At 39.9% G+C, this 25,963-nt stretch overlaps 1 protein-coding gene across 4 annotated transcripts in view; it reads left to right on the plus strand.

Annotated features, from left to right (window-relative positions):
* Positions 1–25,963, plus strand: part of enah (ENAH actin regulator) — a 234,966-nt gene that overhangs the window by 49,176 nt on the left and 159,827 nt on the right. Inside the window, exon 1 of one of the 4 annotated variants that reach the window (XM_041250686.1) lies at positions 14,354–14,524. The exons of 1 other annotated variant lie outside the window; for it this stretch is intronic. In XM_041250686.1, the coding sequence (XP_041106620.1) occupies positions 14,430–14,524 (95 nt within the window). In that variant the 5' untranslated portion in view covers positions 14,354–14,429. Of the gene's footprint in view, positions 1–14,353; positions 14,525–25,963 lie in introns of those variants that run through there. 2 more of the 4 variants (XM_041250685.1, XM_041250681.1) reach the window with 2 other exon arrangements.

Raw genomic sequence — 25,963 nt, forward strand, 5'->3', positions numbered from 1 at the left:
TAAGCTTAATTTCAAGTGTCAAAGGGTGGGGGGAGGCGCTTATTTGGGAGAGATGCCAGTTTCAGGGCTCTACGTTAACTTTTTTTCTCAGGTGCACATGTGATCAAGTTACATTGCTGCTGTTAACTTTGCATTAGTCTGATGTGGTTAATGATATAAAATGATTTCATTAGTTATCATATATAGTATTATGAATAAATGCTTATGGAAATATGCTTGTAATGTATTTATTTAGAATGTAGTTACCTGGAGTAACTATTAATCGATTTTAATCTTTGATCGATTTAAAAAAAATATTCATAGATTAATCTAGGGCTGTATTAGAAGGTTCGAAGATTTGTTCGCCAACCAGGAATTTGATGATTGTTTTAGTTATTGGTATGTTTTTTGTTTGTTTGTTTTTTTTCTGTTAACAGAAATAGTTTGACTGTGTGAAATACTATAAATCACACATTAAATGTCAGTTACATGCAAAATGTGATCTTTTTATCTGTATAATGCATATTACTTAAACAAAAGTTGTATTAATCCAACCAAATCTTTAAGTAGCAACTCTGTGCCACTGCCGTGTATAGAGCAGGGTATATTATCCAAAGCACTGGGGGGTACTTATAGCGGTTGTAGTGCTTCGGTAAAATATGTACTGAATATCTAGTCTACAATACGGTGTAAGGTAAATCCTATGGTAGCATATGTTTGAAACATACAAAATATACACTAACACTAATAATTATTTTGAAAATTGAATAATTAAAAATTAAAAATTTTGAAAAAGAGCACTGTCCGTCCTTCCCTCCCCCATCCAGCTCATGTTCACCAGAAACAAATTTCTTCATTCAACATCTCAACAGCAAAGCACTGTATAGCGTAAGATGTATTGAAACAAATGTCTCAAAGCTGTTTTGGATTTTTTGTGTTAGGTTAAATACCTAGATGACCAAAAAAAAATGTTGAATGCAAACTGTGCAAGTGACTTGATGTATCGTGGAGGCACATCCCTTCATTGCAGCCCTTGCCTATCTCTGACTGTTTTTACTTTCATCACACAGCGTGCAAGGCATCATGGGATATAAAGTGTGCCAGGGCTATTTCCCTATCAAGTATGATACGTAACCATTACTGTATGGGTATTTACCTTGTGAAGATTCCAAACCTCAATAAAATTATACCAAAGCTGCGCGCAGCGCCTGTAATGCAGGTATCCCTGCCCCATGCTAAGGTGCCAGCAGGACTGAACCTTGATGAGAGAGCCATAGACAAATGAGTACTTGCTACTTTGTATCTGCTTCTATATTTCATTAATTGTGTAATACACTTTTTGCGATTTTTAAATATTTACACTGTTTTAGTTTTCTAATTGCATGTAATTTTGTCCACATGACCTGTTTGTCGCGTCCTTCAGCAACCTTGTGCCCCGCGTGAAGCCAGCGTTATCGTCCTAAATAAGGAACCAAGATTTAAATTAACATTTACAATTGAAACAAAACTTAAACTTTGATCCCCTTTTTTTGGGGGGGGGGGGGGGGGGGGGGTGGAGCGTTTGTACTGTGTGCTTCAACCAATAGGATATAGCCAGAATACTGGTTGCAGCATGCCAGAAATAGGTACTGTACTTGTAATTCTACTTTTATTCACAATCTCATTGCTATTATTTATTATTATTATTATTATTATTATTATTATTGTTGGTAGTAAATAAAGAGTACTAATATTATTAATAATTTAGCTCATGCCTTTATCCAAAGTGACTTCCTTAAACTTACTCCAGCAGCTTATTGTTAGTTTTGGATTGTCCTTTTACTATAGCGAACAAAAGGCTTTGGACCCAAACAGGGTTGTTATAGCGAGGGTGTACTGTATTTAGTATTTCACTTGTATATTTAATATACAACATTTGCACATTAATATTTTTCACGTCCCATAGTGTTTAACATTTAACGAGGGTATAAAGAAGTTTGGATCAGACTCCAATATCATCTTTTACAAAAAAAGTAACATACTGCAAGTATACTTGTTCCACAATTGTCTGGTTTTAATGTACTGTGGCATGCAAGGGGGAGGGCAGCAGCAGGGCTGGTAGGTGACGTAATCACACAGAGACATAAGCCCGGGTATCATTGACCACATGGGTCCACTTTTGTCTTATTACCTGAAGTGATTGTAACATCAAAGCCTGTTTGATGTTCCACTCAGGGAACCCTGATGTTATAAAGATAAGGAAGGAAGGAAGGAGGTTGTTTAAGCTTTTGAAGGTTTTAGCCCCGAAAGTGTTCTCTCTGACAAAGCACGGGTCCCCTTTTAAATTGCCATTTGGTACACTTTAAAGCTTTCCCCTTATCTGTCTTGCTGCTCCAGTAATTAGCATTAAACCCAAATTGTCTTTTACTAACTCAATCTAAAACTAAACTGTTAATCTTTTAAACTATATTTCCTTAGTGCATGTTTCTCCAATACCCGGTACTGCTCGGTTTCCTCTTGATGCAAAGCCACCAACACAGTTTTCACCATCCCAGGTCCAGTACCAGAGGACTTGATTTGAGTGTTGAACGGCTTGTTACAGTTTTTGTAGTACTGTGCACGACGCTGTTGCTTACAGTACTGTACATTGCTGCTTGTGTAGACTGAGGCAGCAGTTTTATACACTGCGTTGCTGTTTGCATCATTCTAGGGTTTTATCCCTGTGACATGTGAAAGGCCAGTCTCCCAGTGGAGGATAAGCATGGCAGGTGCTCTTACTGTCTGGGGTGCAAAACAGGCACTCACTGACCACAGCTTCTGCAAGGTTTGTGCAAGCTTTTCTTTCGCTTGGGTAACACAGTTCTGCTGACTCCATGTCCATTCCACTTGGACAGGGATCTTCCCCATCATCATTTAAAGATGTGGCTGTGCCCGCTCCAGATGGCTCTGTGCCAAGGAAGAGCAGGAAGCTTGTCCTAGGGAAGGACCCTTGTAAGAGGCCATCTCCATCATCTGTTCATCTCCAGCCTCCACTTCTTCAAGGAAGAGAAGGGAAAGAGTCACCGGTCTAAAAGATCAGCGGACTCCAAACAAATGGGGAAACTCCTGGCAGCTGTTTCCCATTAGGGCACAGTGCTTGCTGAGCTGTTGTTTCAGCACACAGGTTCGCTTGCCCCTTCCGTTTCCTTGAAACAACACAAGTCTTTAAGCACAGACTAGCAGCAAGACTATGCTGTTTATTGCCGGCAGCTAGTCTTTCCCTGTGGCAGAGCTTCTGTCATTGGTTAGGAGGGCCGCTGCAAGATTTCAAGTGTCCTGGCCTGCAGATAAGGCATGGAAGCAGTCCATCTTTGAGGATGAGTCTGAAGATGAGGATGGGAATTCTTCTCCCATGCCCCTCCCCCAGTGCACATGGATTTAGTCTATGAAGTCCTGTCGTCCTGGGATCAACCGACTACAGCTCTGGCTGTTTCCTAGTCAATGGGGGTGTTCCACGCAGAGAAGCTTGGGCCAATTTCTTCCCATAAACGCTGCAATTGCTGGTACAGGCGCCTAAACTTGCGCTTCTGACCAAAGGCGCTACCTGACCTAATAAGCAGTGTAGGGTCTCGGAGGTCATTTTGAAGAGGGCTTACTTAGTCTGTGTATTTGCTGCAAAGCTGGCTAATTACAACAGTACAGTGGTAGCTTACCAGACCTGTTTATTGAAGGCTCTTTCTGAGAGTCATAGACCCTCACCACAGCAACTAGAGGACCTGCGCTTGGTGAATAAAAACCAGCTCTGTATCTCAAAGCTGTTCAGACAAGCTGTGGTCATAAATCTTGCTGCTCTGATAGCTGCAAGAAGACAGCTTTGGCTTTCCGAGGCACAAGTGTCTGATGGGGATAAAGCAACGCTGTTAGACTCCCCCATTTCACGGGATATACCTTTGGTCCTGCGCTGGATGAGGTACTGCACTGCTGTCACCATGCACGGGGGGCCCACAAGGGAGCTGGTGCGTCTGCTTCCCAAGCAGCCTCATAGACCGGCAAAGCCAACTGCATCTACAGCCAGAAGGGATTTTCATAACCAACCTGCGGCTGCACACCGTGGCAGGTTTAACAAATTCTGCCGCCAGGACATCTGGATGCTTGCTACTGTACAGACCAACTATTCTCTGCAATTTCAGCACGGTACCCCTCTGTTTTGGGGTGTGACTACAACATTAGGCATGGGCCCCGCAAGACGCTGGGTACTGCATGTACTTCCGAGTGCCCAAGAGGGATGGTGGTTTCAGGCCACTCTTGACCTCAGACAGGTCAACTTGTATCTGAGTCGACTGAGATTTGACATGTTGACCATGCAGTCGCTGTTGCAGTCAATCAGGCCAGGCAATTAGTTCACCACGATGGACCGAAAGGACACATTTTCACATCCCTATAAGACCAGGTCCACAGGAGGTACCTGAGGTGTGCTTTCCAAGGAACAGTGCACGAGTTCTGTGTCTTGCCATTTGGCCTCTCTTTAGCTCCCCGTGCCTTCTCGAAGTGGATGGAAGCTATTCTGGCCTCATTGAGAGGCTTCAGAGTACTCCAATTACTTGGACAAATGGCTCATTTGTGTCTCCAGCGCAGGCAGAGGCTCACACGGAACTCCTCACTGGCCACCTTCATAGATTGGGTCTGTCGGTGAATCATGTAAAGACCCAACTCACACCTTTGCAGACATCCTCCTATGTGGGAGTGCACTGTGCACTCTGTCGGACGACAGGGTGCGGAGAATAGTTGTCTGTCTGGAGCTTTTTCATCTTAACATCACTACTGTAAGTGCTCTGGTTAAGAGACTTCTGGGCTTGTTGGCAGCAGCTTCTCAGACCCTTTTCTTTGGGTCTCCTGCGCATGTGCCCTCTCTAAGCCTGGTTCAGCAGCAGCTCGCTGTGTCTGGAGAAAATCAGGCAGGACCGGGCCAGGGTGCTATTAAGTCTCTTACCAGGAGCCTGGTTTTCTGCTCAATACAGCTCCTGAGTGGCCAGCCATGGAGCTTGCCAAAGTGCTGTGACCTGCACAGTCAGGTGGGTGTGGTGGGTCTGGCCCCTGAACGGCTGCATTTTAGCAGTCTGGGTCTGTCCAATAGGGTCATTGTCATCCTGCAAAATGCCAGAGCAGCGTCCACGTGTTTCCAGTATAAATACAAATAGGGTATTTTTTTCAGACCTGGTGCCTGCCTCTAGGTTTTGACTCCACGACCTGTCCACAGCATTTGTACTGCAATCTTTGCAGGACCTGCTTGATGAGGGGAAATCCCGCTCTACGTTTAAAGGTCTATGTGGCAGCTGTTTCAGCTTGCCTTGTTATAATTGATTGTGTCTGCCGCCTTGCTCTCAATCCTAGAATTAATAGTATTGAAAACATTAAGATATAATGAATACAAATATATTTATTTTGTTTGGCACATTAAATATGTAAACCTACTAACTAATTCTACTAATGTTTTATTTAATTAATAAGGAACTACAGGTTTGTTAATGTAACAAGTACATTTTTATACCGTAGTCTGTCTTTGCAGCATGTTTATGTCTCGAGATTGGGTTGCATTAGGTTGTTGCCTGTGTGTTGCCACCTTGTTGACCTGCATGCTTGTCTCTCATGTGACCAACACGCAGGCAACAAATGTGTTCCTCTTGTTGCTGTCAACAAAAGTCGCCTGTGTGACCAGGCCTTTAGAGTTAAGACTGAATGGTTCTGACTCATAATCACAGAGGGTTTCCCATGTTTGGTGCTAACTGTTATTCCAGGCGTTGTCACAGGCAAGCCAAGGTTAGTCACTTTTCTAATACCACAGCGTTTATTTTGGCTTGCCTTTGAAGTGGGTGGCTTTTCCGGTGAAAGAGAATTCGATTTTTGTAAGATGATCCCTGAACAGTTGCTTAATTAGAGGATGAGTAAAATAAGAGAACCTAATTTAACAGTTACAGACGACAGAAAACAAGCATGTCTATTTCAGGCTTCTGGATGCACAGTATTAATGTTGACACTTTTCAGGTTTATATGCTACAGTGTTTAGTTTGGATTCTACTGCAGCATTTATATGGACAGTTTCACTGGCAGCAAATATTCCGGCTATGCCAGAATCGAACCACAACATTTGAGAGAAGACGACGACGCATTCCGGAATGCGTTTGATAGCATTTACCCTTGCAGAATCTTGGAAAAACCGGAATATGTCCTCTTGGCTGCTCATTCTGGAATATTTGTGCAAGTGTAAACGCACCTTTACTGTCCAATATTATTAGCATGCAGCAAATTAAATTAGTCTCAGGCACAGCTAAACATAAAATATGTTGTTACGTTTACTTCCATATAAATGCAGGTACAGAACAGCGTTCGGAGAAAAGGTTTTTTTGGCTGAAATGGCACAACATTTAAAAAAAAAAAATAAATGTTGCCAAAGTTAATTGGTTTAAATTGATGGCATCATATCTTTTTAGGTCAACTCTCTGTAGTCTATCTTTTGCACCATTGATTTCAACAGCTGTGCTGTCTGCTTGATATTCATTAGTAGCCTGTTCCTATAGAGACCACTTTTTTGATGTCTTGCTCTGAAATTACTTGGCACTTTTATGCATGTTTTGATTTCAACAAAGTAAAAGTATTAAATAAAGAAACAACAGAGTCAGGCTTTGGAAGAACAATTAACAATGAATTAATCTTGAGATTCCAAATTGGAGCCATGTATGAGGTCCTATAAAACTACTGTATGCTGCAGCTTTCTTGAATTACACATATCACTTGTGCAGATAATTAAGCGCAAATGCAGCCATTTCAAGTTGTTAATGTTGGTACCAGGGGAAAGATGGAATTACAGTAGCCTAACGATTGTTTCAATACATTTAAAAAAATAGTGATCAACATAATTTACATCTTGGTGAAATGACCATATATGTCTAATGATAAATGTGTTTGCTTATAAAGAAAGAACGAGGGAAAAGCTGCAGTAGCCTTTTCTACAGATAATCTCAACCTTCTCTCCAGGGGCAGTCCCAAACTGTAGTCATTTACTGAATGTTAATTTGGCACTTAATGTGAGTATCTTGAGTTTTGTTGTATACAAATGTAACAGCGTTTACATATTAGGAGGCTTTGTGGTCTGGTGGTTAAAGGGCTTGTAACCAGGAGGTCTCAGGTTAAAATCCCAGCTCACTCACTGTGCAACCTTGAACAAGTCACTTAACCTGCTTGTGTCTTTTGGGTGAGACGTTGTTGTGACTCTGCAGGCATAGTTCACACCTAGTCTCAAAGACTCCTTGGATAAAGGAGTGCGCTAGATAAACAAATAAATAATAATAAAATATTTTAGCAAAGCTAAATACCTGTTTGCAATCTGACCTTCTTTCAGGCTCTAAATTGAAGCGAGAAAAAGGGCAAGGCCAAAATAGTGTTCAGGTCAATACATTTGAACTTAAATCAAGACCAAAGTGTAAGAACTTGTGTGAAGATAGAAGTTAGTTCTTGAAGCAGTGAGTAGTTGTTTCTTGGTATGACCTAGATGCAAAGATGTTAGTTTAGTTCATTCACTATAGGCAGGTAATCATTTTCCAAGTACAGAGCAAGCAGATTCTAAGATGTATATAGAAACAAGTTCTTTAATACCCATTTGCACCCTGTGGGCTGCACCTGCTGAGAGTCTCTTGTACAGAGAAAATTACATGTTGTGTGCTAAAGTGACGCAAAGGTTGCTATTGCAGGAAGTAAACTGGTTTTAGCTTGATTGTGGCCCTGTCCACACAACATAACCAAACTCAAGAACCATACTCAAAACCGGTTTAATTAATCTAGCTCGAAGTGTCCACACTAAAATACTGTTTCATGTTTAGTCGAGCTTAATGCATCCAAACACTATTAAAATAGTTTGGTTACAGTTCCTAGCAGCTCAATGGGCTGTTGGAATGAATACGATTGTATCCAATAATGCACTGTCTGTTTACAACCTTGCAAATATGGAGCCTGTGCCCACGGAAGACATAGCGCTGCTTAGCATGAACATTATGGGTTTGTTTCTTAAAAACACAAGGTATCCGCGATGGAGAAAGCAGCAACGGTCTCCCCATAGGCAATCTTTGCATAGGCTCCGTCAACATGCCTTAAATATTAATTTTCTACAAAGTGTTCTTCTTTGTACTTGCATTACTATTAGCCGTATTGAGTGATTTGGGTTAATCCACGAATAAGTGTCTGGTGGGAAACGATAGTCCTTTGCACCTGGGTTGATAATGACTGGGTCAGCAACTTCCGTATGACCAAGCAAATATCACTATAACACAATTTTTGTTCCTGGGTAGTAAGTGTTATTTCCTAATTGCTTATGCCTCAGAAGTATAGAAAATGGCTATTATTCCCCACAAACTTTTTGCTTTTGTGACCAGGACAGTGATATTTCAAAATATCACTATTTCCAATGGGAAAATGGGCAAATGTGTGTCTTTTCGTTCACATAGTCAGAAAAAAACAACATATGAATCCAAATTAACATGTATTTATACTAAAGTAATACAAAGATGACTACAAAAGATTTAGAAGCGAGTAGTTTTTCGATTTACAATTAAACCGTCATTTTTGGTATGCAACGTTTCTATACTGGACAAAGATTAGAAAGGTCTGAACATTGACCATTACTTTGGTTAGTGTGAATTTAAATGTTATCACACACAATTTGTGAAGTCAATGTATATTTGGAGTCAGTCCTTTGAATTCTCAGGTCATTGTTTACTGTTGACATACCTGGACTACTTTTGTTAAAGCTAGTATTTGCTACAGTTTTTTATAGAAGGGTTCTATAAATTTACACAATTTCAGTTGTTTTCATTTATTACTGTTTCTTTGGGTGTTTATGGTATTTGATGGTTTGGTTGCTGAAACTGCTTATTTTAACCACAAAGTATTACAGTGAGTGCATTATTTGAACTATTTAGAACTTGGTGTTACCTATGCAAACTAAGCAGTCAAGCAGCTTTTTTGATCTAGATTGTCTATATGTCAATTTGAAGCAACAACTTGGGTTTTAATAATCTGGACTCTTAAAGTTGGCATTTGTTAAAGGCTGTTTGTTACAGATTGTTTACTGGTAATAAACAGACACCACCTGCTTTTAAAAAACTCATGGCTCGATGGTCTACAGTGTGCACCACTTGGCTGGGAAAAACAGTCGTTGCGCAACACTCTATCCACACGGGATGAAATACCTGTGCGTGGCCGGGCTTATGGTATCGTTACACTCGAACCATAATTCAACACCTTCAGAAAATGTTGGAAGATAGAATCATGGAACCATCATCATCGTCTTGGGCTGTTCCTGTGGTTCTAAATGAGAAGGGCGATGAGACTTACAGATTCTGCATTGATTACAGAGGATTAAATGCCAAGATACAACTGGATGCCTATCCAATGCCTCATGTGCCTGAGATTCTGGAGCCGTCGTCAGTCAGTCAAATTTCAACTGAACAATTTGCGTATATTTGGATATTTTACAGTATTTGTCTAAGGTAGTGGAGGCCTATGGGAGTTAATTTGTGCTATTAAAAAATACATTGATCTTGACCTTTGACCTCTCCTTAAGGTCAAATGTAAAACTAGCTTACAACTCCTTACAGAGTGCAGATAGGGTAATGGTTACTATGGAACACAGATAGGAAACCATATGCACTCTATCCAAAATTGACCTTGCCTCTGACATTTGACTTCCCCTTAAAATGCAAAACTGGCATATAACTGCATAGAGAGTGCAGATAGGGTCATGGTGACTGTGTACTATCTAGAAATTACCTTAGCATTGTCCTTTTGACCTGTGAAGTTTAACCCTTTGTGGTCCTATGTCGGACTAGGTCCGACATTACAATTTTCCCTTTCCATTCAGATCTCGGACAGGGTCATCAAAGATGTAAAGCCAACAGGTCTCTAGTTGTTTTTTCTCTGGAAAAAGCTTTTCAATGGCCGAGTGAGATCGATAGGTGCTGAATGAAGCCAAAAAAAAAAAAAAAAAAGGCGTAGCCGATAGCCACATGCACCACAGAGATAACACGGACACAAACAAAGGAGATAGCTACTTCCGCATCCAGCGCTCAAAGAATAAAACAGACATTTGCAGAGCTTTTTGAGATGTTATAGTAACAAAATAATGACTTGGATCCCATTATTGAGGAGTTTGATGATAAAACGAGTGATCAGGAGAGGATTTATCAGTATGCACGTCTATAAAGAGGTATATGAAAAATACAGCAGACAAGGGGTGGGGCTTGGCTGGAGATACAGTACCTAGTGTCCTTTCACGATTCAATGCATTTTAAACCTGTTTTACTCTATAAAAAAATAAAAAATAAAAAATAAATAAATGTAGAGTGTGTGTAAAATAAACAGCGTATGAAAATAAATTGCACCTTACCCGTCTGACGAGTGCTGAATGAATGGACAGCTAAGGGTTAAATTAAGTTGTTGCGTCAAACATGGAGGCCACAAGCAAATCAAATTTCAGCATATATTGTACTATTAACCTATGATAGAATATAGTACAGTCTTCAAAGTTCAAAGGAGGATGATGAAGATTATGGTATTTTTGGGGGAGGCTTTGCCTCCCTTGCCTCCTAAGGAGCCTCTACTGCAACTTACTGTAGAGATTGCATTGTTTACAGAAATTGCAACAGGAATGAACTTCTGAAAACTGTAAAATAGTGTTCGAAGTCACAGTTCTCGCACACACATTTTTTATTTATTATTTTTTTTTGTTTGTTTGTTTATTTATGCACTTGCACATTCTCGGGCTCAATTAGTTAATGAGATATGGTGCCATGGGAAAGTATGTATACTCAGAATCTTAGACTAAAAAAATACGTGCAAGGACTGGTGGTTCCATGAATATTTTTAGAAACTTTTGTTGCAAAAGAAAAAATGGAATACATGAAAAAAATAGAAAACAAAACACAGCATATGGCTTACTTTTTCTGTATTCAAATTTACTACCAATTAATACTGTTCTTTTACTTTAGAAATTGCTTCTGATTTCTCTTCTGTCTCACTTGGTATTATGGTATCTATATATGACGTGTTTTTGTGCCTCAAATTTCTCAGTTTCATTGATGTCTGCTTCTGTCTTTCATTTCCCACTTATTTTTTCTGTGTAAGAAATTATTACAAAACTGAACAGTTTGCTTAAATATGTGGACTTTGAAATTTACTGAGTGCTAAGACAAGCTTGTGCTTTTAAAATTCTAATAAAATATATATTGTAATTACTTTTCACAGACAAATAAGTAACTTTTACCTGCTCTCAAATATTTTTAAACCTGGACCCCTAAAATCATAAAAAAAAAAAAAAAAAACTAAAACAAACAAAAACCCTTATTTTGAATTTTGGGCCTTATTAGGCACATATCAGGCCCAGGATATGCAGGATTTAGACCCCTATAAAACCCACGCTGGGGGAGGACCCCCGATTGCCGCCTTGACTTCTACTTAGAATTTATAGAAAAATGTGCCTGCTGTTTGCAAAGGCCCAGCATGTAGAAAGTTGGGGGTCCCTGCTGTTTGGGGAACTCGACACACAGGAGTGGTCTCAGCCCTTTAGGAGATCCGACATACGAAAGTCCCCCTCAATGAGTATGCACGTCTATAAAGAGGTATGCAAAAATTACAACAAACAAGGGGTGGGGCTTTGCTGGAGATGCAGTACTGATGTAATTTTGCCATACAATGTGTTTTAAACCTGTTTTACTCTGGGGGGGCAGCGCTTGTAAAATAAACAGCGTGTGTGAAAATAAATTGGACCTGACACGCCTGACAAGCACTGAATAAATGGACTGCAAAGGGTTAAATGAAGCGTCCATAAATAAAGCCAGGTCTCGAAGTGCTGAAATGAAATCATTAAAAAAGACAGGCCATTCCAATGCTGTATGAGAGCAGATCTAATTTTAATGTCTTTCCCAGCTTCTGAAATATTGATGTAGAAGTCCACATTTTCTACTGTCAATGAAAGAGCAAGTAATCGAAATATAAATCTCGACTTTGGGTGATAATGTGAATTACAAAATTGAAATGGCCCAGCAAAGTGAGCAGTGCACATTTCTTGATCGTTTTACTGATCTTAAAATTCTGAATTCTCAAACTTTTCTGTGTCCATTTATGATTCCTAGAAATTCCAGTGAATGAAGGGGGATTTTCTTTTATTTATTTTTTTGCTCTGAAAACGGGACGTCAACTTCAAAAAGTAAATTAAGATTGGTGATCGCTTCTGCTGGTGGATCTTCAATTCTGCTTCACCGAATCTGCAGGGATCTTGAGTGATGACAAGCAGTGGTTGAGGCGGCCGAAACCAGATGTTGTGGCTGTTGCAAGGTTGTAGATTGGAGGGACCGGTGTTGATATCAAACTGGGAGTGACTGTAGCTGCTGCAGAGTTTTAGTGCAGGAATGGAAGAAAACAATGTAACTGGGGAACCTTGCTTCTTTTGCTCGATGTTCGACACCCATTCATCCAAGTTGCTGAGTTTGGTATTGACTGAGGATAAGGCATCACCGAATGGTTGCATGACTGCTTTTATTTCCTGCTGAGTTTTGTTGAATGGAGTGGCTACTTGCTGGCCTGATGTGCTGGCTACTGGAGTAGCTTGGTCTAAGACAATCTGCCTGCTGTCTGACCTGGGCCACTGAACAGCTGATGGGGAGTTTTCTTGAGTGGAAAAATGGTTTCTGCTGGTATTACAATAGAAAATGAAAAGAAATTCCTGATTGCTCCCTGCTTGGATCTCGCTACCGTTTCTGAGGAGGGTCTTCATGAGTTTGTTGAGAGTCTAGTCTTTTAAAGTGCAGTTGCTCTGGTGCTGTGTCCTGGGCTCAGAGCCATTTAGATCGACGGGGATTGACTCCTTGGACGGTGGGTAGTGGTATGCTGTCCTGCTCGGGAGGCACCTGTTTGGATGTTACGGAGAGGCTTGATCTGTTGGAGATGTTGGAGAATGCTCTGAAACAGACAAGATCTTTGAAAAGCTTTGAAAATCTTTACACTGAAAGAAATTTGCTGGGGATATATAGGGTGTGACTAGTAGATTTGATTAATGATAGGAGATCAAAGGATAGGGAGGATCCTAGCCCCCGCCCCCGGAACCACATGTAATATGTAAATGCAGAATTACCGGACAATTATTTTTAAAGAAGGCAGTACTACAACTAACACTTTTTTTTTTTTTTTTTTTAAATTGACTTATTGTGTCCATGTCTACATTTGTCCAATCAGCCCGAAAGCCAACTCTTTTTTTTTTTTTTTTCTTCAGCCTCTCCAAATTCCTCAAAGGAAGTTTCAGTGGCTGCTTTGGCACCTAAAATATGAAGGACTATAATGAAATAATGGAGAATATTTAGGATAGAAAAATTACAACTGTATATCCAGTGGCCAAGGTCGAAAATGTTTAACTTTTAACAATTTTTTGACAGCTAGAAGTAAATGCATGACCAAGAGTGTTGACCACCTTTTTTTTTTTTTTTTTTTTAATATATACAGAAATACCACACACAGCTATTTTTCTTCTTGCTAATTTAGAAACTGATTCTGGTGGCAAGGTGGTAAATCGTTCCAAGCGCAAAACACATTTTGCTATACTCATTTCTAATTTCTGTCAACTGTAATTTCTGACACAATTTTTTTGACTTTTGAATACATGTAAAAAATGGGTCTTGGCACTAACAACTTTACTGCAAAAACTATAAAATAATATCATAATATAGTAATTTCACTCTGGGCATGGATATAAAGATGAAACCTTGAAGGGCGTAGAAGTTTCAGGTTCAAGTCAAACCAGTTTCCGCATAAATAAATAAATAAATAATAATTTTGGGGGTGGAGGGGAGCAAGTGGTTAAATAACAAAATCAACCAAAATAATGCATATATACAGTATGTGTGCTATAGTACTGTAGGCCCTTTATTATTCAGTATGTCTTCATGGACGTTTTAATGAATTTATGAAACAACATGTATGGCTAATTTTGTTACATTAAAACTGTGAAATAAATGGTGATGTATTTCAGTGAAATAAGTTTTAAAGATATTTCCTCTGGCAAAAGCACAGTACTCTATATCTGATATTTGTGTTACACATACATAACCAGTTTACAGAACTTATCTTATACAGAGGTGTTTTTTCAGAGGAGAATACTTATATAGTAAGGAAGCATTCTACTAAAATGCACAACAATTGTTACCAATTCACTGTACCTGTAATTCAGTTGGAAGATTGAAGGGGGAGGGAAAGGGTGCACAAGAATAGAATAACCCCATGGGAGGCTGCAGGCAGGTTTATTCTAGGGAGCAGATGCATTCTTTAGGGGCTGCACTGCCATACAGATTTAGACATGAGGGAGGGTTTTCTCATGAGGCTAAAGGAGATAGAGAAACATTGTTCAGGGTTTCTGAGTTCTGGAGAGGGGCGGTTTGGCGGAGGTGAACTTGACCATGAGGTTTTTAAAAGCAGTGACTGTGCAGGACCGTGTGGCTAGAAAAGTGCTGGACACACCCATTGTTTTGACAGCTGAGGCGCCTGTTGATTTGTAAGTTATTTTGAAGATTCTTATTTTATGCTAATGAAGGGTTGGTGTTTGTAGGTGAAGGAGTGGAAATTAGCAAAATAAAACAAATCATTTTAAAACAACCATTGCACTTAATCATTAATGACAAATTAAAATTGTATTTTATTTTTTGTTAATTAACCAGTTATTTTTCAAAATTTAGTAGGACAGAAACTAGGCAGTCAAAGTAGGGCCACATGTGCTTTTGGTCTTGGAGGATATGTAATGTTCAGGGGAGAAATGATGTACAGTAGTCAAACCATGACTGAACTGATCAGCTGCAGTCTTGGGCATTACAGTTTCTGCATTAGGTCTATAAATATGTCCAGTGCTTTTATATTTGAAAGACTAAAACACAGCCAGGACTATTGTTGCATATTGAAAATGAGTTTAGTGTTTAGTATTTAGTTGTGAAAGTATCTGTAATTAGTAGTTTTATGAGGAAAATTAATGCTAAAATGTGGATTTTTCAGATTTTTGTGAGAGGTACTCATCAAACGAAACAGATTCTAATTCTGTTTATTTCTTCTCTTACTGTTGTCTCTCTTCGTGTGTGTGTGTGTCTATGTCAAATGTCATCCACTTCCTATCCAGTTTTAAATAACTTTAGCATAACTGAGGCAGAAGTGTTAAAGGGACAAGGAGCTCTTAAAATAAACAAATCCCCTGGGCTGGATGAGATCCTCCCAATAGTACTCAAAGAAATGAAAGAAGTTATTTACAAACCGCTAACCAAGATCATGCAACAGTCTCTTGACACAGGGGTGGTACCGACAGACTGGAAAATTGCAAACGTAATACCGATCCACAAAAAGGGAAACAAAACTGAACCAGGTAACTACAGACCAGTAAGCCTGACTTCTATTATATGCAAACTTATGGAAACTATAATAAGATCCAAAATGGAAAATTACCTATATGGTAACAGGGTACTGGGAGACAGTCAGCATGGTTTTAGGAAAGGGAGATTGTGTCTAACTAACTTGCTTGATTTTTTTGAGGATGCAACATCGATAATGGATAATTGCAAAGCATATGACATGGTTTATTTAGATTTCCAGAAAGCTTTTGACAAAGTCCCGCACAAAAGATTAATTCTCAAACTGAACGCAGTTGGGATTCAAGGAAACACATGTACATGGATTAGGGAGTGGTTAACATGTAGAAAGCAGAAAGTACTGATTAGAGGAAAAACCTCAGAATGGAGTGTGGTAACCAGTGGAGTACCACAGGGATCAGTATTAGGTCCTCTGCTATTCCTAATCTACATTAATGATTTAGATTCTGGTATAGTAAGCAAACTTGTTAAATTTGCAGACGACACAAAAGTAGGAGGAGTGGCAAACACTGTTGCAGCAGCAAAGGTCATTCAAAATGATATAGACAAGATTCAGAACTGGGCAGACACATGGCAAATGACATTTAATAGAGAAAAGTGTAAGGTACTGCATGCAGGAAATAAAAATGTGCATTATAAATATCATATGGGAGATACTGAAATTGGAGAAGGAATCTATGAAAAAGACCTAGGAGTTTTTGTTGACTCGGAAATGTCTTCATCTAGACAATGTGGGGAAGCTATAAAAAAGGCTAACAAGATGCTTGGATACATTGTGAAAAGTGTTGAATTTAAATCAAGGGAAGTAATGTTAAAACTGTACAATGCACTAGTAAGACCTCATCTTGAATATTGTGTTCAGTTCTGGTCACCTCGCTATAAAAAAGATATTGCTGCTCTAGAAAGAGTGCAAAGAAGAGCGACCAGAATTATTCCGGGCTTAAAAGGCATGTCAATAGCAGACAGGCTAAAAGAATTGAATCTGTTCAGTCTTGAACAATGAAGACTACGTGGCGACCTTATTCAAGCATTCAAAATTCTAAAAGGCATTGACAGTGTCGACCCAAGACTTTTTCGACCTGAAAAAAGAAACAAGGACCAGGGGTCACAAATGGAGTTTAGAAAAAGGGGCATTCAGAACACAAAATAGGAGGCACTTTTTTACACAGAGAATCGTGAGGGTCTGGAATCAACTCCCCAGTAATGTTGTTGAAGCAGACACCCTGGGATCCTTCAAGAAGCTGCTTGATGAGATCAATAAGCTGCTAACAACCAAACGAGCAAGATGGGCCGAATGGCCTCCTTTCATTTGTAAACTTTCTTATGTTCTTTATCTATCTATCTGTCTATCTATCTATCTATCTCCAGTACCTATAGAAATTCTACACCCCTTTTGAACTTTTTTCACATTTTGTTCCGTCAGTGCCTCAGAGTTCCATGCATTTAAATGAGGGTTTTTTCCACTTATCTACACACCACACTCCACACTGTTAAGGGGAAAAAGGTTTTATTGAGAAAATTATATATTAAAAATACAAAACTGAAAGATCATAATTGGATAAGTCTCCACCCCCTGAGTTAATACTTGGTGGAAGCATCTTTGTCAGCAGTTACAGCTGTGAGTCTGTTGAAGTCTCTGTCAACTTTGCACGCATAGATTTGGCAATATTTGACCATTCTTCTTTACAAAACTGTTCAAGCTCAGTCAAGTTCCTTGGGGAGCGTTGATGGACAGCAATCTTCAAGTCATGTCACAAATTTTCGATTGGGTTTAGGTCGGGGCTCTGACTGGGCCACTCAAGGACATTTACCTTTTTTGTTCCTTAGCCACGCCAGTGTAGCTTTGGCTGTGTGCTTTGGGTCGTTGTCATGCTGAAAGGTGAACTTCCGTCCCAGTTTCAGCTTTCTTGCAGAGGCAGCAGGTTTTCCTTCTCTGTACTTTGCTCCACTCGTTTTCTCTTCTGTCCTGACAAGTGCCCCAGTCCCTGCTGATGAGAAACATCCCCATAACATGATGCTGCCACCACCATACTTCACATAACGCTTTGCATTTAGGCCAAAAATTTTAGTTTTGTAAGACCACAAAACTTTTTGCTACATGGCTACAGAATCTCCTGAGTGTTTTTTTGCGTACTTCAAATGGGATTCAAGATGGGCTTTCTTGAGTAATGGCTTCCTTCTTGCCACCCTACCATACCGGCCAGATTAGGATATTGTTGTCACATGCACACTTTGACCAGTGTTGGCCATAAAAGCCTTTAGCTTTTGCAAAATTGCTATTGGCCTCTTGGTAGCCTCTCTGATCAGTCTTCTTGCTCGGTCATGCAGTTTTGAGGGATGGCCAATCTACTTAAGAATTCTTTCCACTTCTTAATAATTGTCTCGACCGTGCTCCAAGGGATATTCAAGGCCTTTGATATTTTTTTATACCCATCCCCTGATCTGTGCCTTTCAACAGTTTTGTCCTGGAGTTCTTTTGAAAGCGCCTTGGCGTTTATGGTTGAGTCTTTGCTTTGAAATGCACTACCCAGCAGAGGGAACCTACAGAAACTGCTGAATTTATCCTGAAATCATGTGAATCGCTACAATTGAACGCAGGTGGAGGCCGCTTAACTTGGTGTGTGATTTTGAAGGCGATTGGTGACACTTGAGCTAATTTGGAATTGCTATTACAAGGGGGGTGGACAATTATCCAACCAAACAATTATTAATTTTCTACTAATTTCTATAATATTTCCTGTTGGTTTATGTCAGTGATAACTCTGTGATCCATTAAGTGTTGCTTACAATACGGAATGCTTTATATACAGTTATTGCACAGATATAGTTTCTTACCAAAAAGATCAAATAAGTAGCCTTTATTTAAACATAAATAAGCAAATAAATAAAATAAAAATATAATAATGTAGAGCACATTAAATAAGTGTGCGTCCTCCTTTTGAATGAAATATTTTCTTGGCCGAGCTTGGGGAATTCCATTTTTCTCCTGCTTCGTAAAGAAGTGCCGCCCAGTGCTTTGCTTGGATGCCATTGTTATGTATTCACAAGACAGAATTTAGTGATCTGGAACAGCACTTTATTGTTACATCCAGACGCACATGTCTCACTAACTGTTTTGCGACTGCTGTCACAAACCAGCTAGCTCAATTTACGGTAGGTATTGTGGCAGTCCACAAAATAATAGTGGTGCTGTACTACTGCATTAGTTTAAAAACTGAACATAACAGCCATGTTAACAACAGCAGTGGAATATGGTCAATATATGTCGCAAAGAATCCTGCAGCATGAAGCACATTTAATGTTAATAACTATTTAAACGGATATTATTATTATTATTATTATTTAATTATGTATCATGCACTTAAAACATATTCATACGTGGTGTGTGTGTTTTTTTTTTTTTAAATCATTACACGAAAAAGATCCAGGTACCTGGTTCTGGATTTTCTACCTGTGTCAACCTCTTTTGTATATCTATATTCATCATCATCATTAACCTTTTTCCATCCACTGCTGGATTCTTCCACAAAAGCCTGTCTGCTGCATCCCTCATCCATGTTGCTGCAGCGTGTTTCCTAATTTCATCTTGCCATGTTCCTGGAGGTCGTCTTCTTGGTCGCTTTACATTTTTTAAGATCCAGTTTAGTATCTACTTGATCCAGCGATGGTCTTTATCTTCTTGCTACATGTCCGGCCCACTGCCATTTCAGTTTTTCACTCTTATAATAACAATGTATACTTTTGTTTGTGCTCTTATTCTTTCCTTCCTTTTTCTTCTCATAATTCCCAGCATGCATCTTTCCATAGTCCATTGAGTCGTTTATAATTGAGTCATTTTTGCATTGAGGGTTCAGGTCTGGCATCCGTAAGTTAGCAATGGCAGCATGCATTGGTCAAAGACTTTCTTCTTGACGCAGCTAGAAGTTTAACTCTGGTCAAGAGGCGAGAGCATATCACCCCGGTGCTGGTGTCTTTGCATCGGCTACTGGTTAGTTTTAGAATAGATTTTAAGGTGTTGCTGCTAACTTAGAGGGCTTTAAATGATCCCGCAACTTCATACCTTAAAGATCTTTTGGAACCCTATGTCCCCAATCGCCCACTCTGATCACTGGATGCTGGCTTACTGTCTGTACCTATTATTCAGAAAAAAAGCTTCAGATGGTAGATCTTTTAGTTATGTGGCACCTAAATTATGGAACAACTTGCCCATCACAATTAGAGAAGCCCCTTCAGTCAATGTCTTTAAGTCTAAACTAAAATTCCATTTCCATAGCCTGACATTTTCATCCTGATGAGCTGATATCCTCTTGCCCCCATATTGTTCCCACTGTTTTTATTTATTTATTTATTATTTTTTTTGTCTAGATTAAAGTAATATTTTTATAATACATCTTGCATGTTTTTTGTTTTTATTCTGTTTTTTTTTTTTAAATAAAAAGCTTGTTGTTCAGTAATATGTATTGTTTTTGCCTTTGTAAAGAGCTTTGTGGCGACTTGTTGCAAAACGTACTTTATAAAAATAAAATTGAATTCAGTTGAATAAGGGTAGTTTCCCTTTCAGAACCATGCTTAATCTCCCAAAAGCACTCCAGCCCATTTTTGCTCTTCTGTAGATTTCGCACATTTGATTCTCCAGTGCTGAAACTAACTGTCCTAAGTATACGTAGTTATTGACTTCTCAAGCTTGATCCCATTGACTTCAATTGCCTGTGGAGTGGCATATTTATTGAACATGAGTTGAGTTGTGTTCAGGTTCATTTTCAAACCCACTTTGATGCTAGCCTTGTGGTGTTGTATTCTTGTTTGTAGTCATGTTGTACATATGAGGGTGTCTTCAGCAAATCGTAGATGATTCAAGTAGGCTCAGTTGATCTTCAGCCTCTTATTTTCCCAATCCAGTGTTTTGAAAATGTCTTCTAGGGTGGCCGTAAAGAGATTTGGGAAAATTGTATCTTCTTGACAAACTCCTTTTTCAATCTTGATTTTGTCGCTGTTTTTATGGATGTTGCATTCTTGTATATTGTCCTGAAAAAAAATAAAATAACTAGCTTGTGTAAAATAAACAGCTGAAAATAAATTGGACCTGACAAATGCTGAATAAATGGACTGCAAAGGGTTAAATACAGACAAATGCATAATACATGATATACAGTAAAAAAAAAAAAAAAGCATAATACATTAAAAACAGTGGAAAGTGTAAAATACATGATAGTAGCATAACACATGAAATAGTAGCAGCAACACAGCAGCTAGTAGCAGATGTCAGGCTTAAAGAGCATGGAAAGCAACGGAGAACAGGTGGGTCTTGAGAGTTGATTTAAGCAAGCGACGGTGGGAGCATCATGCACCAAAGCTGGGAGAGTGTTCCAATGAGTCGGAACCATGAAGCTAAATGAGCGTTCTCCAAGTGTGGTGCACTTTTATGTGTGGACAACAAGCGGTCCAGAGTCGGAGGACCTCAGCTTGTGGACCAGGGACATAGCCAGTCAGTAGGTTGAGGAGGTACTTGGGGACCTGTGTGATGAAGGGCATTGTAGGTGAGCAGGAGAGTTTTGAAAATAATCCTAAACTTTACAGGTAGCCAGTGCAGCTGGACAAGACAGGGGGTGATGTGATCATGTTTTTTACATCTGGTAAGGATCCTGGCAGTGACATTCTGAACTAGCTGCAGTTTATGGTGCGTGCCGGGAGACCACCATATAGAGAGTGGCTGTAGTCGAGAGGAGACACATGCATGACAAAAGTATCTCCGCATCCGTGAGGGAAAGGTAGGGACGGACTTTAGAGATGTTTCGAAGATGGTAGAAGGAAGATTTGACCACAGAATAGATGTAGGCATCAAAGGAGAGGTTGCTGTCAAGCAGTACACCAAGGCTTTGTACTGTGGGGGAAGGCAACAGCAGACAGTTTCCATGGTTCAGGGCAGAGTTTTAGATCCTACTAGGAGTTCAGATTTGCTAGTGTTCAGCTGAAGAAAATTGGCAGGCTTCCAGGCCTCGATGTCTTGAATGAATGGAAGCTGAGAGCCGGACTATTGCAGAAGGGCTTCCAGGGTCAAGTTTTAAGTAGAGCTGGGTGTCGTCAGCATAGGAGTGAAACATGTGGCTGTGTTGGCAGATGAGGTGACCCAAGGGAAGCATGTAGATATTGGAGAAGGGGCCCAAGAACAGATCCTTGGGGGACAGCACAAGTGACTGGGTTTGCAACGCCACTACGTCCAGCATAGAAAACAGACTGCATGCGTCCAGATAGGTAAGAGGACATCCAGGAGAGACAGGTTCCAGAGATTTCAGCATACTTCTGAAAGCGGTGAAGAAGAATGCCATGGTCTACCGTGTCAAAAGGAGAACAAGCACAGAGGGAGCACCAGTGTCAGCATTGAGCAGGAGGTCATTCACAGTCCAGAGCAGAGCAGTTTTAGTACTTTGTTGCAGCTGGAAACCAGACATTCAAGCAGATTGCTGTCCATGAGATGTTTTATCAGCTGATTGACTACAGCCCTTTCAAGAGTTTTTGAAAGAAAAGGGAGATTGGAGATGGGACGGAAGCTAGACAAGTCAGCTGGGTCAGTGGAGGATTTTTTAAGTACCGGCATTACTCCGGCAAGCTTAAGGGCAGCAGGAACCAAGCCAGAGTCTAGGGACAGGTTGAGGGTGTGAATAATGGAGGAAGCAAGATCAGAAGCACAGAGACGGACAAGGTTAGTCGGCCAGGGGTCCAGAGGGCATGTGACAGTAGTTGATTTCAACAGTAAGCCGGAAACATCTGCAATGGACAGATGAGAGGAGGAGAGGGCAACCGGAGGACCGTCAAGGTGGTCAAGTCGTGAACTGAGTTTGTCGTGGGAGAGCGTAGAATAGATGTCAATTTTGTTCCAAAAGAAAGAGGAGAAATCATGACAGGTTAGAGAGGAGTATGAACAGGAGATGGATCTGTCAGTGGCTGGATGTAGGATTTGGTCAATGGCCTTAGAGAACATTTGGGTTTACTGTGTCCCATAATTACGATTTCAGAGAAGTATTTCACCCTGGCCATGGCAAGTGCACGCTTATAGCTGGGGAGATGGTCGGTCCACATTTCTCTGAGAACCGTTAGTCCCGACGACCTCCACTTGCGCTCACAGTATTTGATAGACAGTTGCGTGTCACACAAAAAGGGTGTGTTAGAAATGGAATGCATCAACCTATTTCGTTATCAAAGTGTTTTACATTCATCATTTAAACCTCCTATTCAATATAACTTTAGTTACATTCATTAGACGCATTTGAATTTCAGTTTCATTCTCTATACAAAATTATGATTACAAGCATATAAAACACATCATAATACAATCAAAGGATAATATTCAAAAATAGTTATTCGTTTATAATATTCATTTAAAATGCAGTATACCCTTCAGGTTTATTGGGAACCTTACTTAAAATAACTATTAAACTTGTGTCTACAAGTTATGTAAATTCTGAAAACTTGGTAATGAAAGCAGAGTTGCTCTTAGGTGAATGGTAGATAACAAGGGTGAAGGAAATGGGAGCTTGATGGTGAGATGCTCAGATGAAGAAAAGGCAGGCAAAAAAAGAACTGAGGAAGCGAGCACAGAATTAGCAATAACAGCAGTGCCCCCGCCTCGGCCAGTGAGGTGAGGTCTGTCAGAGAGGGAATAGCCCTTTGGGGTGGCTAGATGCAGCGAGTGCATGTTGTTTACAGAGTGCCAGCTTTTAGCTAGACAGAGAAGATCAAGATTGGTATTGGTTATAAGTTTGCTGAAAAGCAGATTTGTTAGTTGGAGAGTGACAATTGAAAAAGGTGATTTTCAAGATTGTAGCATGCAGCGTAGGGGAGAAGTAGTTAGTAAGGGTTTGTGCAGCAGGTACTTGCCAGTGTTCATTCTGGGAGTGGGGAACGAGTGAGCCTGCTTTCTCCAGGGGATTGAGACGTTAGGTGTCATGGTAGGAATGAGGCCTCTAGTAGCCATTGGGAGGTTTTTGGAAAAGGTCCTCACTCGGACTGCCACAACTTAGACTGCCATTGGACTTGTGGTCCTTAGATTGGCTGGCGCGTAGAATGGCTGGCATTGTAAGACACTGATTGCCAATTAATACTATCCTGTAGGCCTGGAGCCATGTACTTAACACTAAATTTGCATCAACCTCATAATTCAACACACCCCAACACAGTTTGGATCACTTAATTACTTTTTAAAAATAATTTAAATGCCTGCTGCTTACCTAAGCAAGCAACAATTATAACAAATAAACTACAATCCACTTACCTATTTCAATGCCGATTCAAACAGCAACGTGAATTCCAGCCAGGGGAAGAAGCAGATACCACACATGTTTGCAGATTAATGCTGGACTATCCCTAAACATGTAAAGCAAGTTTCAGATCTCTGCAATAAGTTGTTTGATACACAGACGTTTTAACAATTTCTGCAAAATCAAATATGGCTGCCAACCATGTGACCGACGACATTTGTTTTGCTTTTGTTTCTGGTACACCGTCCCATGGGCATCTACCAACCTACCAATTTTTTGACCAATTTTAGGGAGCATGAAATATAAATAAATAACAATAACTAAAAGCTGCAAGCAACTTGACGGCTTCCAAGGTATTCTTGTTCCTATATGTGTTCCATAGTAACCACGACCCAATATACACTCCTAAGGAGTTTTGCATTTGACCTTAAGGAGAGGTCAAAGGTCAAGGCAACTTGATGGTTTCCAAGGCATTCTTGTTCCTATATGTTTTCCATAGTAACAATTACCCTATCTATGTTGTACCACAGGAGCATACAGTATATGGGTTGCTATATGTGTTTTATAGTAACCATTAGCTTGTCTGCACTCTAAGGAGTTATAAGCTAGTTTTGCATTTTACGTTAAGGGGAGGTCAAAGGTCACAGTCAAGGCAGTTTTTGCTCTGACACAACATGCCTTAGGTGCCTACCACCCTACCAAGTTTCGTGAGTTTTCGTGCAATGGTGTTGATTTTATGGACATTCGAAAAATTGTGCTTGTAAAATCCAATATGGCTGCCATATCATGTGACCAATCAACTTTCTGTTGTTGACATTAATTTCCCATAGTCCTCTACTACTATATGAAGTTTCATCGCTCTACCACATTGTACCATAGAGAAATACTGCAATATATGCAAATTGACTATAGCTAAAATGTGATTGGCTCTCAGCGGCCTTGTTTTTTTTGTATGTACCAATTTGCTTTGAATAAACTTGATAGACAACCTTGCCAAGGCCATGTATGCAAAGATTTGATTCAATCAGCATAATCGTTTCAGAGAGAAGTTATTTGAATATTTGACAAATTCGATTTGGTCATGAAACGATGTGACCGAGCGATTTCTCTTGAACAGCCATAAATCTAGGCCATGAGGGGAGTATGTGCACCAAGTTTCAGATCTCTATGGTAAACCAGTTCGGAGAAGATTTTTTTAAAATTGTCCAAAATTCGCAAAAGATCTAATATGGCTGCCACACCATATGACCTGTGACCTTAATTTTCACTCTGACACAACTTTCCTTAGCTGCCTACCACTGTACCAAGTTTCGTGAGTTTCTGTGCAACAGTGTTGATTTTAGAGAGTTTTTGAAAAAAGAGCGGAAGAACAAATTTAAATAAAAATCCTAACCGAAACAATAGGCTTCCCAGCCATTCTGGCTTGGAAGCCAAATAATAATAAAAATAACAAGAAGTTGCAAGCAACTTGACGGCTTCCAAGGCATTCTTGTTCCTATCTGTGTTCCATAGTAACCATGACCCTACCTGCACTCTCTAAGCAGTTGTAAGCCACTTTTGCATTTGACCTTAAAGAAAGGTCAGAGGTCAGTCAGACATTGGAGCATGTATGGGTTCTTACGTGTTTAAGAATAACCATAATCCTATCTGCACTTTAAGAAGTTACAAGCTAAGTTTTGCATTTGACCTTAAGGAGAGGTCATAGGTCACAGTCAAGGCAATTTTTGAATAGAGTATTTATGGGTTCCTATATCAGTTCCATAGAAACCATGACCCTATCTGCACTCTGTAAGGAGTTATAAGCTAGTTTTGTATGTTGGCGATGTCATCCAATGTGGCTGTAGCAACTTCCCTTGAGCAACCTTTTAAAGACAACCACACTAGGGTCATGTGTGCCTTTGGGTTTGTTTCAATCAGGCTAACGGTTTGGGAGAAGACAGCCTTTTGTAGTTTGTGATTATGACATCATGCAGCTTGGCCGCCATACCACACAACCTGTCAGTGTCTTACTAACACCAGTTAATCTTGGACCATCCCTCAACAAGTATACAAAGTTTCAGCACTCTGCAATGAGTGGTTTTGAAAGACCAATTTTTAGATTTAGGAAAAAATGTTTGTTTTTTTTAATCCAATATGTCGGCCAAACCTTGGGACCTACTACAAATTTATTAACATTTTGAACAATCAACAGTTGTGTTTTTGGATGTGGTGCCTTATCTTTCTTTTCTCATATTGTTCACATGTACAATGAAAGTAGCAGGGCATAAACTTGAGCGTTTGTGGAAGAAGACAGGTCTAACTGTTCATTCACAATCCTACAAGCAGCAT

This window comes from Polyodon spathula, chromosome 5 (genome assembly GCF_017654505.1).
Source record: "Polyodon spathula isolate WHYD16114869_AA chromosome 5, ASM1765450v1, whole genome shotgun sequence".
Classification (NCBI taxonomy): Eukaryota; Metazoa; Chordata; class Actinopteri; order Acipenseriformes; family Polyodontidae; genus Polyodon; species Polyodon spathula.